Source organism: Ovis aries, chromosome 11 (genome assembly GCF_016772045.2).
Source record: "Ovis aries strain OAR_USU_Benz2616 breed Rambouillet chromosome 11, ARS-UI_Ramb_v3.0, whole genome shotgun sequence".
NCBI lineage: Eukaryota > Metazoa > Chordata > Mammalia > Artiodactyla > Bovidae > Ovis > Ovis aries.
Genome location: NC_056064.1, coordinates 17,479,048 through 17,494,803, shown reverse-complemented (window position 1 = coordinate 17,494,803; position 15,756 = coordinate 17,479,048). Strand labels below are relative to the sequence as shown.

At 43.1% G+C, this 15,756-nt stretch overlaps 1 protein-coding gene across 2 annotated transcripts in view; it reads left to right on the top strand.

The window, feature by feature from the left end:
* Positions 1-4,149: 4,149 nt before the first annotated feature.
* The window catches only part of PSMD11 (proteasome 26S subunit, non-ATPase 11), a 29,507-nt gene continuing 17,900 nt past the window's right edge, over positions 4,150-15,756 (top strand). For both annotated transcript variants that reach the window (XM_015098506.4, XM_060395226.1), the window contains exons 1-3: positions 4,150-4,263; positions 6,673-6,774; positions 11,823-11,947. In XM_015098506.4, coding sequence (XP_014953992.1) covers positions 4,173-4,263; positions 6,673-6,774; positions 11,823-11,947 — 318 coding nt within the window. In that variant the 5' untranslated portion in view covers positions 4,150-4,172. The remainder of the gene's footprint in view (positions 4,264-6,672; positions 6,775-11,822; positions 11,948-15,756) is intronic.

The window sequence follows — 15,756 nt, the reverse complement described above, 5'->3', positions numbered from 1 at the left end:
TACAAGTGATTTCTGTGTATTTATTTCGTATCCTGCAACTTTGCTAAATTCTCTGATTAGCTCTAGTAATCTTCTGATACTATCTTTAGGGTTCTCTATGTACAGTATGAAGTAGATTTTTAAAACAATTTTATGGATGTCCAAACAATCTCAGAGAGTTTAAGTGATTTGTGTATTAGTTGGTAGTAAAGATTTGTGCTCTATGTTTATCCAGCTTCAAATTCCACACTCTTTTCGTCCATATCTAGTGCATTTCACAGGAGTAACTTGAAAGTCATCCTTAAAGGTTATAAACCTAGGGTGGGAACCTGAAGGACTTACCAATTTTCCAATGAGAAATGTGACTTTGGAATAAAGAGAACAGTAAGGAAAGCAGATGGTTGGCTATACAGTTTTATTGAAACCAGGGTTTGGTTTTCTGGCCCAAATAATAATTTGTCTATCGCAGGTAGCACAGTGGTAAAGAATCTGTCAGCCAATGCAGGAGGTACAAAAGATGTGGGTTCAGCCCCTGGGTCGGGAAGATCCCCTGTAGTAGGGAATGGCAACTCACTCCAGTATTCTTGCTTGTAAAATTCCATGGACAGAGGAGCCTGGCAGGCTACAGTCCATGGGGTCACAAAGAGTCAGACACCACTGAGTGACTATATATTCCTGACTTTTTCCATGTCCACATTTCATATGTAATGCTGTTGAAATTGATCTACTTTGTTTTTCATTGTAACTTTGTCTCTACCTTCAATGGAAAACCATTAGTATTATTGACCACAACTAGAATGTATTCATAAAAACAAAAACAAGAAAATCTAAACTCCATCTAGATACTGTTGCCTGCTCTCACTTTGTTAAAAAGATAAAGGAATATTAGAGAGCCAGTAAAAACATAGTGACACCTCACTGAACATTTCTACTTCAATAAGAAGAATTGGAGAATATTTGGAAAGGAAACGTCACAGTATTCCAGGAATGGCAAATATGGTCTGGGTGGTCCTCATGGGAGAAGAACTGGAGAAGAACTGAGGTAGCCTTCTATGGAGGTATTTGGATTCCCTTGCATGATATTCCTGCTTCTCTCCACTTATCTACTGAGTTGTCTCTCTCCCAACTTGGCTCTAGTTTGCTCCAAGTAACAGAGTTCGGTTTCTCTTCCCTTGGCTAACTGGCTCAGTGTCTCAATTTCCCAATTCCTGAGGGAGGAATTGGACTGGTCCAGCTCATCATTTCAGGCCAGCCCCTCTATTCCCGAGGTCACTGGTTAATCTGTGATAGCAGTCAGATTGGCTCAAGTGAATAATCCCATAGGGTAGGGCACAGACATTGAGGGCAGAAGGTTGTGGCAGGACAAATTCTAGCACTTGTCTCATCATCCAGCAAATATGTATTGGGTGGTTTCTGTGTGTGCACATAGGAGTTGGGAGTATAACTGGACAAGACTGACAAGGTTTCTGAAAGTCTGTGGAGGGAGATGAACTTAAATAGGTGAAATAATAAAATCTCAGACTGTGTTAAGTTCTAGGTAGAAAATAAACAGAGTGCTATGATGGTTACTGGATTGAAAGTATAGGTGCTGATTCTCTCTTGTTGATAGGATCTGTGGGTTCTTGAGTGGCTCCCCTGGTAGACCTCACAATATCCATTCATTAACTGCTTCCTGAAGTCCATCCTTCCAGCCTTTTATGATAAGTCTCCTCACTCTCTCAGATGGCCCTGCTGAGTAGGTTCTTTCAAGATGGTGCTGTGAAATCTTTGCACTTGGTCCCTGCAAGCACAGGAAGCAGAGGCTCTTTTTCCTTGTCCCATTGTGGGGCATGTTAGCCTGTTTCTCTGATTTGGAATTTCTGTAGGCCAAAAGTGGGTAACTGTCCTCGTGAATGTGTATGAAGGCCCTGGACTCCTGGAGAAACATATCAGGTTCATCTCCAGCTTTCATGACGGTGGTTGCGCACAGAGGAGCTTAAAAGTTCCTGTGGTCAGCAAGACATACCAGCTTGGGAGAAAGGTTTGGCAGACACCCGTTCTCATTTGTAGTACCCTCCTCTTTGTAGTGAGGTAAGCACTTTATCCTCTTCTCTGATTTCTTTCTTTCTTTTAATTTTTTTTTGCAGCACTGCACAGCATGTGGGCTTTTAGTTCCCCAGTCAGGAACTGAACCTGCGCCACTGCAGTAGAAGTGCAGAATTGTAACCACTGGACTGCTAATGAAGTCCCTTCTACGATTTCTTCTAATGAATTCCTTTTGAATTTTTATGCATCCTGCTGTAGGCTGGAAGTGGATGAAGGTTGCATCTTTGGGGATTTAACTGGTAACTCTTCTTTAGAAGGTGGGGATACATGTGGCTTTTGTTCTCAGCTTTGGAATTTTATAGCCCATTAACATTCTGGTACAATATTAATTGGGTACCAAATTGAGAAGGGAGGAATGCCTTTTTTGAGCAAAGACAGACTCAGTTTTAGGAGACATTTAGAAGCCATTTTATCCAATTCCCCAATCAATATCATGAATCCTGTTTACAATGATTTGATGAGATGTTATCCAGTTCTCATTTGAAAACATCCAGGAACTAGGAACCCATTCCCTAACTCTCAGATCTCAGGGCTGTCAATTACCATATGAGTTTCACCAAATCATTTAAAACCTTTATCTATAAAGGAGGTTTAAATAATATCTTCTTCACAGAACATTGCTGGTAAGATAAAAGGAAATAGACATACAAATTGCCTAACTCAGACAGGGGAGTTCCCTGGTAGCTCAGCTGGTAAAGAATCTGACTGCAGTGCAGGAGACCCTGGTTTGATTCCTGGCTCAGGAAGTTCCCTTGGAGAAGGAAATGGCAACCCACTCCAGTATTTTTGTCTGGGAAATCCGATGGACAGAGGAGCCTGGCAGGCTACAGTCTATGGGATTCTGAAGAGTCAGGACACAACTGAGTGACTAAGCACAGCACAGCACAGCAACCCAGACACAGGTGAGTCAATGTCTGTTCCCTTTATATGAATAGGTTCCTTTAGGAGGCAGCATATTACTTCTTCTTTTTGGCCACTCCAGAGCAGCATGCAAGATCTTAGGCTCCCGCCCAGGGATCAAACCTGTGCACTCCGCAGTGGAAGCTCAGGGTCCTAACCAGGGGAATGCAAGGTCCCAGGCTATTGCAATTTTGGATTGTCTTCACCCGCAGAAAGATCTTCATGCTGAACTGTCTGTATTCCTTTTTAGTACTTCCTTTAAACTCAACTCTCAGTGGGCACAAAGAATGTCTTTTTTTCCTTCTATTTGACAGCTTTTTAGATGTGTGTAATAGTAGTTGAAGGCAGACATTAGTTGAAGGAGACATTGGGGGAAAAAAAACCATTTTTTCTTTATTGAGCTAGGGATTTGAAGTAGCTGTTAGACTTCTATGTGACCCCCCACCCCCACCCCACAAGAGGGATTAACTCAGTGAATGGGGCAAAGATATTTCACTTTCTAACATCAGTTTCCTCCAACACTGGTGCATTTAGTCAGGCTGGCTAGGATTCTGTAGGATTCTAGCCTGAAAAGTGTGCGTGTGTGTGTGTGTGTGTGTGTGTGTGTGTGTGTGTCCCTCCCACGTGTTGCCAGACGCTTGAAAGCATTTGAATAGTGCTATGAGTCTGAGTGAACTCCGGGGTTGGTGATGGACAGGGAGGCCTGGCGTGCTGCGATTCATGGAGTCGCAAAGAGTTGGACACGACTGAGCGACTGAACTGAACTGATTCTTTGTCAGCCAAATAGTGAGCACTTTATGAGATTGTTTATTGCCCTGAATAAATGGCTGAATGTGGAAGCTACAAAGAAAGCCAAACAGCTTTCACTGAATACCCAGGCGGGTACTCAAACACTTCTCTCAAGGGCAAGCGAGGGGTTTTAGAGGCCTCTTGTGGGTGGCTGGGGACTAGTCTCGGGCTCGCAATGGTTAGGCACCGCCTAGTTTGTTCGTGGGTAGCCGCTAGGCGGTGCCGGAGAGCCTCGCTGGTGGGCGGCCAGCTCCCCGGCTCCCATCCTCACCGTTCGGCCCTCCTCCGCGGCCCCCGCGCAGAGACTACAGCTCCCTTCGTGCTCCGGGAGTGGAGGAGGGCGGGGGCGAGGGCGGGCCTTCCGGGCGTGTGTTTCCGGCGTCGGCGGCCGCGGCCGGGGACGGTGTGAGAGCGGTAAGATGGCGGCGGCGGCGGTGGTGGAGTTCCAGAGAGCTCAGTCTCTACTCAGCACCGACCGGGAGGCCTCCATCGACATCCTCCACTCCATCGGTAAAGGTCGCCGCGCGCCCTCTCTGTCCCCGCTGGCCCAGCTCGGCCTGTGTCGGGCGGCGGCGGCGGAGCGCGGCCGGGCTAGCCGGCACCGGTGCTGCTGACTCACTGTGTGTGTGTGTGTGTGTGTGTGTGTGAGGGGGGCCGGGCCGGGGACCCGAGGCCGCTCGGAGCTTCCTGGAGCCCCGGGGCCCCCACCCCGGTACGAAGCCCCGAGGCAAGCCCGGCGTCCACTCGCCGGCTGCTGACTCACGGTGGGCTCAGCGAGCGGAGGGAGAGTGGGCCGAGCCGGGGCCCCGTCGCTCCCCAGCCTTGTCTCCCGCTCTGGCCGGTGCGGGCTGGCCCGGGACCGCGAGCGGTGCCGGCCGGCTGGCGGGCTTTGTCGCGAGCTGGTCTGAGAACCTCCAGTTGAGGGCCTGAGAAACCCGCTCTGGACAGGCATTTCCCGCCCTTGGTGTCAGCCCAGCCTGCTCGGGTGGGAGCGCGAGCGCTCGCTCTTCTTCTCTTGGAGTTTCCTTTCCTCCGGACGCTGGAGCTGCCACTTCTGCCAGCCCACCGCGGAAAGCTCCGCTTGCTGGGGCTCTTCCTGAGTATGTTTTGAGACACCGAGGGGGCACACACCTCAGGTTGGCATTTGGTTTGGGGAGGTGGCCGAGAGGTTCTTTTACCCCTCCCGTGTAGGGTGTGAGAACCAGATGTTGGGGTGGGACCTCCCGGCCCGAGGAGGTGACTAATCGTCCTAGACTTTCCCGGAGAGGTTTGGAAGAGAGTTCAGAGAGTTAGTTGTCAGCCGCGGAGTTCCGCGAACTCTTTGGAACCTGACGGCTGCCCTTTGCCGGAGAAAATGAAATAAAAACGTCTTAGCACTGTAGTATGATTGTCTTACACCTTGCATGCAAGTGGAGGAACTGACGTGGGAGCCCGAGCCGGTCGCTTCCGACAGTTTTCTAACTGGGATTCAGGTGTGAACAGAAATAAACTTATGATGACACAGAGGGATTTTAAATGTTCATCCATCAAGGGTTCAGATAGGGCTAGCTCTTCACTACACAGGCAGTAGTGATGTTTTTAATGTAGCTGGAGAAGATTCGGATTGAATCAACAAGTAGTTTGAGAATGCACGTGTATGTGGGACCTCCAGGCTATTGACTTTTCAGTTGACTCATTAGTCCGTTGAATTTTGGTACTCCTGACTTTCATGAAGAAAGGACAGTGACAGGATCTTGATGTCTTTATCTTTGGGGCTACTAGAAAAAGGGAAGAAGTGGGGTTAAGATGCATCAATGAATGGATGATGTTGGTAAATAATGGCTGTATTTCAGTTTGAAGTTGTGATCTTGACTTAAGTCAGTTACAGTTTCAGAACTAGAGTTATCTCAATGTGTGTGTGTGTGTTTTTAAATGTGTATTTTTATCCTGTGGATACAAACTAGTATTTACAACTAATGTGAGAAGCATGGGTTTTATTTTGTGTAGTGCCTACTATATTGTCTTCTATAAAGTGGGAATTATGGTAAACATTATAATCAGAGTATTTTTTGCTTGCCGACTATATTAGGAGAGAGTTCACTGAAAGCTTCTTTGTTAGAGTAAGCTTGAGTCATGATGGTTGACAGCCTTACTTTTTCCAGACTCCATCATGGAGTATCAAAATTTTGGTTTTTGTCAAGTCATGATGCTTTGTAAGAGAAGTGATAGCTAGTGATGATTATTAAACTTATCACTACAAGCTTGAAGAGGCTGGCCAGTGTTCAAGTGGTAGAATAGTTACTAAGAGTTGGAAGAGGGACCGTTAGCACAGTTACTTAAGCAGTTCCCAAATCCCTTAAACTAGCTTCCCTCCTAAGGACCACACTGGAGCTGTGACAGGATTTTTTTTCCTGAATGGCTTTGTAGACCTATTTATCCCTAATATATCCCATCAGCTGAGGTTCTCCACAGGCCTAAAGTTTATTGAAAGACTTTTGACTTTATAGTTATCTGTAACTTGGTCATTTGGTTTTAGTTCGTGGCAGGTAAATATGCAGACAGGTATGTTTAATATTTTAACAGCGCCTGGCATGGGGTGTTCCTCCACAAGCATAAAGAACTTGTTGTGTTTAAATTTTGCATTAGGCAAGTGACAGCAACAGAAATCGCCAGTATATGTGGGTGAGGGAAAGTCTAAGTGGTAGAATGAAAAGGCATATTTAAATTCCAAAGAGAGGAATCTGTTCTGATGAGATAGATACATGGGACATGTACTGCATGATCAATTTACTTTTTCTTGTTTAGAGGTTTTTTCTTTTAAAGCTCTCTAGCATTTGTGTTTTGCTAACTGAGTTTGTGTTTGGTCTTGTGAGGGTGAAATTTCCTTTAGTCTTCATTTTTTGTCAGAATTTTAAGAGGGTTTGCATTTTCCTCTCCCAGTGAAGCGTGACATTCAGGAGAATGACGAGGAGGCCGTGCAGGTCAAGGAGCAGAGCATCCTCGAACTGGGGTCTCTCCTGGCCAAGACTGGACAAGCTGCAGGTAAGTGACCAAGTGGATTGCTTTCTCTTACCTGAGATGCTGCGTGAAGTTTCACTTTTTTTGTTGGAGTGAGGGAATATAGGACTGCATCCACACAGTTTATTGGTAATGAAGTTCCATTTTATTGCCCACTTGTTGAGCTTCAGTTTTCTGTCAGGCCTTTAAACTCATTTCTTTCACGGATGGCTTTTGTTCTGCAGGTGAAGGAAGAATCCTATTTCTGTTGGGATACAGTAACCTGTGGTTTGTTTTTGCTTTGGATTTTCACTTCATTCCCTTACATGTGGGCAGTAGCAGTCTTCGGTGCTTTCATGCATCTGTTCTGATGTACTTAAGGTGGGGAGTACCTAGGCCCCTGCTTTCAAAATGACCAGGGATTTTGTATCCAAGGAAGTAACTTGCTGTCCTTTTTCCCTGATACACAATGAGTAAGACATTAAATGGAGAGAACCTTCCCATGATTTCTCCACTGGTACCTAGGACTTTGTACCTGTTGTTGCTTAGTCTAGTTGTAATGGAACCATTGACTTTCCAGGCTCCAGGTGATATTCTGATGATGGGCGTGTCCTTGGACTGAGAGAGTCCTGTTGACCAGGAAGGCCTTTGACCAGTGAAGTGGCAATAGTATTCAGAGTAGCCTGCTTAAACTTAACATGGATGATTTTAGTTAACTTTAAAGTGAATTTGGAGCTTATCTGATTAGAATGGATTACACATAGTTGATCTTGTGGATTACTTTCTCCCAAATTATGTTGTTATCCAAGAGGATGATAGGTATGCATTAGCAAAACAACTTGATAAGGTAGATACTATTACCCATTTATACTTGAGGAAACTCAGCACAGAAAAGTTAGATATCTTACAGGTACCCAGTTAATATGGGAGAAACAGGATTTGAATCCATGCAGTTCTACTAAGCTCATGACCTTGAGTTATAAAGGCTATTGCTTTCCATAGTTATTCACTTATGAGTTATCAGTGGTGGGTGGTGGTTTTTTCATTGTATGCTGACTTCTATTAACATGTATATGGATTCCTTTTGCCTGTCAGTTAATGTTGCAAAACAGTTTTAATGATTAGTCTACATGAAATATAATTAATAAAGTAATTTTCCTGAATTAGAAAGCCAGGTGAAATTATTATTTTTTTGGCTGTGCTGCACGTCTTGTGAAATCTTAGTTCCCTGACCAGGGATTGAACCTGGACCCTTGGCAGTGAGAGCACAGTCACCAGGGAATTCCCTGAAATAATTTTTCTGTTGTTGAACCATTCAGATGTCTACTTTTTCAAGTAGAATGGATAATTAAAAAGAGCATGTAGTATAGTCAGTGTTTCCGAAAACTTGTCTGAAAATGTTACTGTTTTGCTTGAAATTACTATTTCCTGCTTTACTCCCCGCTTGTTCATTGCCCCCCATTCCCTGTGAACCATACCTGAGAAGTTTAGAAGTGTACAGGGAAACCTACTGGACTCTTGAACAGGTGAATCATAATAACTTTCAGAAATGTTTCCAGGTTACTTATCATTGTTTTCTGAGAAAGACTTTGAGGAGTATGTTAAGGAAGTTTGGGGCCTACATTCATTTACCTATCTTTGCTATTAATAATTAATCAGTTTGTGTTCTTTACTTTGAATTTGGGGTCCCCTGAGAACAGAACATCTGTCTGTTCTGTTAATTTTCAGTTTTGTTTTGTTACGCATTTCATATATGGCTAGAATTGCACTGCTCAGATAGGTAGGGTCCCTGCTGGACAGTAGACAACTTGGGAATTAGTGAATAAGACTGTCTGATGCATCTTGTGATTGAAAGTTGTGGTCTTCATTATCAGGCGTGATTTCTCGGCTCGGGACCTGCAGATTTCATAGCCTGAGACTCTTTAAAGGAGTGTGCTAGGTTCTGTAAAGGAAGTTTTGGTCATACATTTGCAAATAACTTCAGTAAGTAAAGAATGAAGAAGTGAATATGATTCTATCAGAATTTAAAAAAATCATTATGTGTGAAAATGTAAAGAAACAGGGAATATAATCAAGAATGAATAAGAAACAAAAATAGACTAAAATGAAAAATGAACTGAGTCTTTTGGCAACTAAGACGTCATTTGTTTTTCTCTTAGAGCAAAAAGAATAACTTGGAAAAGATACTGTCGTGCTAGCAAATGCTAGAGAGAAAGGCAGATTCCTTAGCTCATGTTTCACTTCTGCCTTTTCCAGGAAGGAAAATGATTAAGAAAAAGATAGAAATAACACCAGAAAGAGAGAATTAAAGCCAAGGTAGGTGAGAGAAGAGAGAGCAGATTCTCTTTTTCAATAAGTTCAAGTTTCTAGGCTCTGACAATTTCTGTCTTTTAATATCAAAAGAATGGTTGTAGCAGATATGTTTATAGAGCCACTGTGATTCTGAGAAAAATCATGGAGGATGGAGAGGTATAAGGAAAGTAAGGAGGGGCAAACATTATTTCACTTTTCAAAAAGATGATGAAAAGAACAAAGTCTAGACACTATAAGCTGGTAATCATCAGTAAAGTTCTGGGACAGATTATTTGATTAGGTTTTAATCATATAAAGCAGTGGGTTTGTTAAGAAAAAATTATCCCAAACTCACCCTAGTTCTCTTTGGTTAGCCTTATCAGATTTGCAGGGCTCCATGGACAATGGCTTGCCAGCTGTTCTTGTAAATAAAGTTTTATTGGAACATAGCCATGCCCATTTGTTTACATATTACCCATGACTGCTTTTGCACTACAGTGGCTGAGTTGAGTAGCTACTGCTGAGACTGTATAACCCACAAAGTTGAAAATATTTACTATCTGGCTCTTCACAAAAATAGTTTGCTAACCCCTGGTTAGGAATAATGATATAAACAACATATCTGATGTAAGCAGAGTTTTTGAACATTTGGCATGGCAAATGGATCAATTGTTGACCTGGAGGGAAGTCTCTAGCATCAAGCCATAGGGATCTGTACTTGTTCTTGTGGACAGCATCTGGCATATGGCTAAAGCCATAGCAGAAGGTGTGCTTATTTCTGTGGATGATTCAGTACAGTAGAGAACAGATTTAGGATTCAGGGTTGTTGCCAAAGCCAGCAAGACTAAATTGTGTAGAAAGGAAAAAGTTATAGACTTAAACTATGTATCAGAACAGAGGAACCTGTCTGCACAAAGACCTTATGGACTCAGTCTGAACAAAGAGTGCTGTTAGCAAAAGCAAAACATGCTTTCCTGTGTTACATGTGGCAGTCTGATCAGGAGAACGGAGCCATAACTCTGCTGGTCTGACCCTACGTGGAACATTGTTTTCAGTTCTGGGTACCACAAGTGGTACATTTGCAAACCAGAATTTATTTGGAGGAGGGCAACTAGGGTGACAAGGAATCTAGAAACCAGGGTGTTGGAGGAACAGTTGAAATAGCTAAAGCTATTTAGCTTGGAGAAAGGGACATTTAGGGAGATACTTGCATGTGTGCTAAGTTGCAGCAGTCATGTCTGACTCTTTGCGACCCTGTGGACTGTAGCCCACCAAGCCCCTCCATCCATAGGATTCTTCAGGCGAGAATACTGGAGTGGCTTGCTGTGCCCAAGGAGATAAAGTGATAGTTATCTTCAAATATTTGAAGCCATGTGGAAAGAGGATATAGACTTATGTTTCAGAAAAGAACAATTGAGTTTGACCAAGATTGGAATCATCTGCTTTCTGAATATTTCTGTCACTAGAGATTGTTCAGAATTGTTCCAGGATAATAGGAAACTCTGTAGAAGAAGGGACGTTGCACTTGACTACTTTTAAAAAGCTATGATTATGTAATTGAAGTTTGCATAAGTGCACAAGGAATTTGAGGGAGAGAAACGGGTGTAGCCTGGCATTGCCACAGAAGACTCAGTAGGACTTTCGCAGACTTGAAAGGGCATCTAAGCTCTACGTAGGTCAGGGTGACGGGTGGATTCCAGGTGGCAGTGCAGCATGAGCGAGGCCTGGCTGCAGGCATGTGTGCAGTCAGTGTGGGGGTGAATGGAGTGATAGAGTGGGGGAGAATCTGAGGCGGTGGGTGTCCCAAGTCAGGACTGGCGAATGGAGGGAAGGGTGAACTTTCCTACTCTGTATAGAGTTCCTTTTATACCTGACACGGCCCCGTGGTTTCTGTGACTATGCTGACAGATGAGGATTTCAAGACCCCTAATTAGCATCCTCTGGAGGGGCAGGTTTGCTTGTCCTGAATTCAAGTTCTCAGGAGGATGAGTCTACAATTTGAGGCAGTGACACTAAAGTAATTTTAACCTACATTCCAGGAGTACTTCCTTAGTTGGTTAGTTGAAATATTGTCTGATTTTCACTCTTGTTTCTAAAGGTGCCCCCTTAGGATTACTGTGCCACCCTCTTTTCTCACACAAGAGGGGGAGAAGCCTCAGTGGTGGTCACCTTTTTTGTCATGGTTTGACTTGGGGTTTGTAGATTAATGAGGAATTTTAACAGGGTACAGTACAACGTTAGGGGACAGACGCCCTAACTTTCATGTGAAAAACTGATTCAGAAGAGTGCCATGCAAGTTACATTGGGAAAAGACTAAACTGGGCATAACTTTAGGAAGGGAGGAAGAAAGGAACCTGAAATGGAAGGTCTCTGTTGAGATTTCCAGTCTTGGAAATTAGAAAAAAAAAATTTCCTGTAGCTCTATAACCTAATAAATTTGTTGATTGTGGGGAAGTGATTTTGTCCAAGGTGGTTGAGGCATGGCATATTTCCTGTTCTAGAGTACTGCTTTCTGAGAGTGTGAGTACTTTGCTGTACTCATGAGATAGAGAGCCTCGAGCATGTCCCAGGATCCTCACAGTAATCAGTGACCAAGTGGGGAATGGAATACAGATTTGGTGTAAGCTGTTAACTTTCTTGCTACTCTGTTACCTGCTGAGAATGCTTTAAATTCCTATTAAGTTTCCTTTTGACTGCTTCCGGACATAAGTACTGATTTTATTATCTTGGGTCATCTTTTAGTGGGTATTTTGTCCCTAATATTGATGGGTACTTTTTCCTGTCACAATTGCCTTCCGCAGAGCTTGGAGGACTCCTGAAGTATGTGCGACCCTTCTTGAATTCCATCAGCAAGGCTAAAGCTGCTCGTCTGGTCCGATCTCTTCTTGATCTGTTTCTTGATATGGAAGCAGCTACAGGACAGGAGGTAAGCTACTTGAATGACAAAAGAGACAAAGTCTAGTTTGGAGCAAAGTCTTGTTTCAGTGAAGGAAGTGCCTGCCTGCACTGCGGTGGTAATGTGTAAGGGACGGCTGGGAGGACAGCGCAGGACTTATCATGTCAGTTTCTCTTTGTTGCAGGGCATTTGATACTTTGGGTCTGTTCCATGCTTTGCTTTGTAAGTGGAGATTGTCAGTGGTCCCTGGAATCCTCATTACATCAGGGTCACAAACTGATTCTTGTCTTTGAGGTATTGTATTGCTACACCTTTGTAATGTTTTCTGTGTCTGTGGTACCTCTGTGTCACAGAGCTCCTAGTGAGCACTAATTAAGTCTCGTGGCATCCCTTCCTGGCATGTCTTGTATGCATTTATGCCTTTATTGACTGAGCATCCATCTGTCTGTCTCGTGTGTCCTGAAGTGACTGGTATACCTGTCCATGTCCTCTACGAGTTCAGACTAGACCCTGAGCTGTACCGAAAAGTGTTTCTTTGGAATCGCTGAGCCTCTTCCAGTTCTTTGCAAAGAATTACTGTTTGCAATTCCGGAGAAGGAGACGCTACCACAGTTAAAACTCATTCTGTAAAAAGTGGTAGATTCAAGCAGGGTGTGTGGTGGTTGCTTGAACCTGTTTGTAGGAAGAATACAGTTGTTGTCTTTTCTGTATTGCTCAGCAGTCATTGAATGCGTGCTGTGTTAGCACTGTTACAGTGCTAGGGATTCATTTGTAACGTACAGTGCTCTCATGGGGATTATATTTTAATGAGGAAGGCAGATAATGAACAAATATGTAAAATGTCAAGTGGTATAAAGGCAGGGGTAGGAATTGGTAGGTAGTTACATGTCTCATTATTTGCCATGGCGCCTGTGGATGTAAAAGATGTGAAGGGGCTTAGTGGCATATTGAATAAACAGTGGGGAACTTCAGAAACCTAGCACTTAAATGGATCTTACTTTGAAATCATGTCGTTTGTAAAATCTGGTTTCTTTCCTTAATGATTCTTTGAAGCCTAGTTTAAACACCATAAACTAACTTCATTGTAGAAAATTTATTTCTAGAGAAGTCTTCAAGTTCATTTGTTTTTCACAGAACTGTTTCATGATAGTAGATCAAAAATAGATGTGTAGATGGCTGCCTTTTGAACCAAAGCATTAGACTTATTTTTATGAATAATTTAAAAGAAAAGGTGGTGTTTCAAAGAGGTGTTACTCTTGTGTAACCCTGACTTTTAAAAAAAAAAAATTGTATTTGTACTCATGAAAAAGTGATGCCACATTTTTTGTTTGAATTAGGACTCCTTAGAATGAGTTGAACAATAAATGTTAGCTTGAAACAGACTAATAAATGTTACTTGGAACATTTTAGGCAGAAAAAATTAATTATCCAAGCTGCTTCTTTGACTGAACTCTTGGAATTTGTCTCTTCCTGTAACTGCGCTGGCTCAGTGGATAGGACTACATTTGTTTGATGGTCAGTTCTCCTCCTCCTGTATCCACATTATCCAAATCATAATTTGGTGCTCTCCTGTAATTGGCTTGTGGGATTTACTGGCCTTTGTCTTGTGGCTCCATGTCTGGTTAGGCCCTCCTTTTAACTGTGTGTGTACATTGTTATCCTTCATTGTACATTATTTTCTTGTCAACTAGAGGCTTGTCTTACCCTAGGGTGAAAGGGAGCACTCTTACAGATTGTGCCTTTTTATTGTCAGTGTCGTGTTAGTGCTGAGTAAGACCTGTTGATCTTTTTTGTTTGTTTGTTTTTATTGATTAGTAGTCTAGCTTTTTATCAAGAGCCAGAGTCTTACTCCACTTAGCAGGTCTTTCAGTAATTTTTGTGGATTACAGGTTATTTGCTTGGTTTGGAGTAAATTATGAACCATCCAGATGGTTCTGTCTGCACCTCAAAGTCAACATAGCAACGTCAGCACCCAACTATTTATTAAATTCTGTCAGTGCAACTCTCTCCAATCTATTCTCCACCTCTTTTTGTATCTGTTCTCTATGTACAACTGCCATCGAGTTTGGGTTCTAATTATTTCTTCTTTTTTTTTTGGAGGTATTGTTCATGTACAGTGAGTTCTAATTATTTCTTAGACTACTGCAAAAGTCTTGTACCACCATTTTGAGAGATATCCTACCCAGTAACCCTCTCAACATCTTATTCCTCTCTGTTCCCCCCTGACTTGAGCCTTCAGTGGCTCTCGATTGCTTGCAGAGTCCGTATGTCATGTTCCTCTCCAGTACAGCTTAGCAGGACATTCTGATCTCCTGGTACTCTATGACGTGGACCAGACATGCCCGGCCTGTTGGGCACTTGACTGTCTGTTGAGCAAGGCCTGTACACTCTTCATGGTGCACCTTTCCCTTCTGGAGTTCATGTCCAGTACCATCTCCTCTGAGACTTTTCCTTGCTGACGTTACTGTGATCTAAACTCTGCAGTGATGTACACTGTGTTTGTACATGTTATATTTCTGATGATTCTCTGTATGATGGCTGCTTGAACGTTTCCTCTGTTTCCTCTCCTGTGATACAGTCTCATTCAGATGAAGCCCTGTGTGCCTTGTAGTGTTACAGCGCCTTTCTCTCTTATTGCTAACTCATGGCTGTTCCTTAACCATGGCTACCTCTGGCCTCACCTGCCATACTATTCTTTCACTTTATTTACAGCTGTAACACTGGCTTTAAACTGTTCTAACTTTGGGGCATTTTTATACATCTAATTTTTCTTTTGGCCATGTTGTGTGGCTTGCGAGATCTTAGTTCCCTGACCAGGGTTCTAACCTGTGCCCCTTGCAGTGGAAGCATGAAATCTTAACCACTGTACTGCGAGGGAAGTCTCACTCTCAGCCTGATCTTAACACAGCCTTTTTTCTTCTTCACATCATTTCAAGTCTTTGTTTCCATCTCGTTTCCTCAGAGACCTTCCTTTATCACCATATCTAAAATACCCTATTTCTGCTTTCTTCATGTTTATTTTGCTTATTAACATTCATTTCCTACTTAGAAGCTAAATTTCATGAGGATAATTACTGTGTCCTATTCACTGCTGTAACCTCCACACTTAGAGTAGTTTGGCCCAAAGAAGCTACCTAACTAGTATTTGTGGAAGGAATGTATGGATCATGCCTTCTCCGTGGTAGATGCTCAGGAGATATTTTGTTGAATTAAGACTTAAGTTTATTGACTTGAGATACAACCATGGGGTATTGTTACTGCATTTGTCTACGTGACCCAAGACCTCTGACTTGGGAGAATGGAAAATTGTAGGTTCTTTTAAAATTCTTTGATTGAGTATTGGGAAAGGATAGAGGAGCAAGGCATAGGTGGATCACTGTCATAGAAGTGTTGAGGCCTGGGGCAAAATACGAAGTTTTAGGACATTGGTAAGCCATGAAATTAAAAGATGCTTACTCTTTGGAAGGAAAGTTATGACCAACCTAGATAGCATATTGAAAAGCAGGGACATTACTTTGCCAACAAAGGTCCGTCTAGTCAAGGCTATGGTTTTTCCAGTAGTCATGTATGGATGTGAGAGTTGGACTGTGAAGAAAGCTGAGCTCCGAAGAATTGATGCTTTTGAACTGTGGTGTTGGAGAAGACTCTTGAGAGTCCCTTGGACTGCAAGGAGATCCAACCAGTCCATCCTAAGGGAGACCAGTCCTGGGTGTTCATTGGAAGGACTGATACTGAAGCTGAAACTCCAATACTTTGGCCACCTCATGCGAAGAGTTGACTCATTGAAAAAGACCCTGATGCTGTGAGGAATTGGGGGCAGGAGGAGAAGGGGATGACAG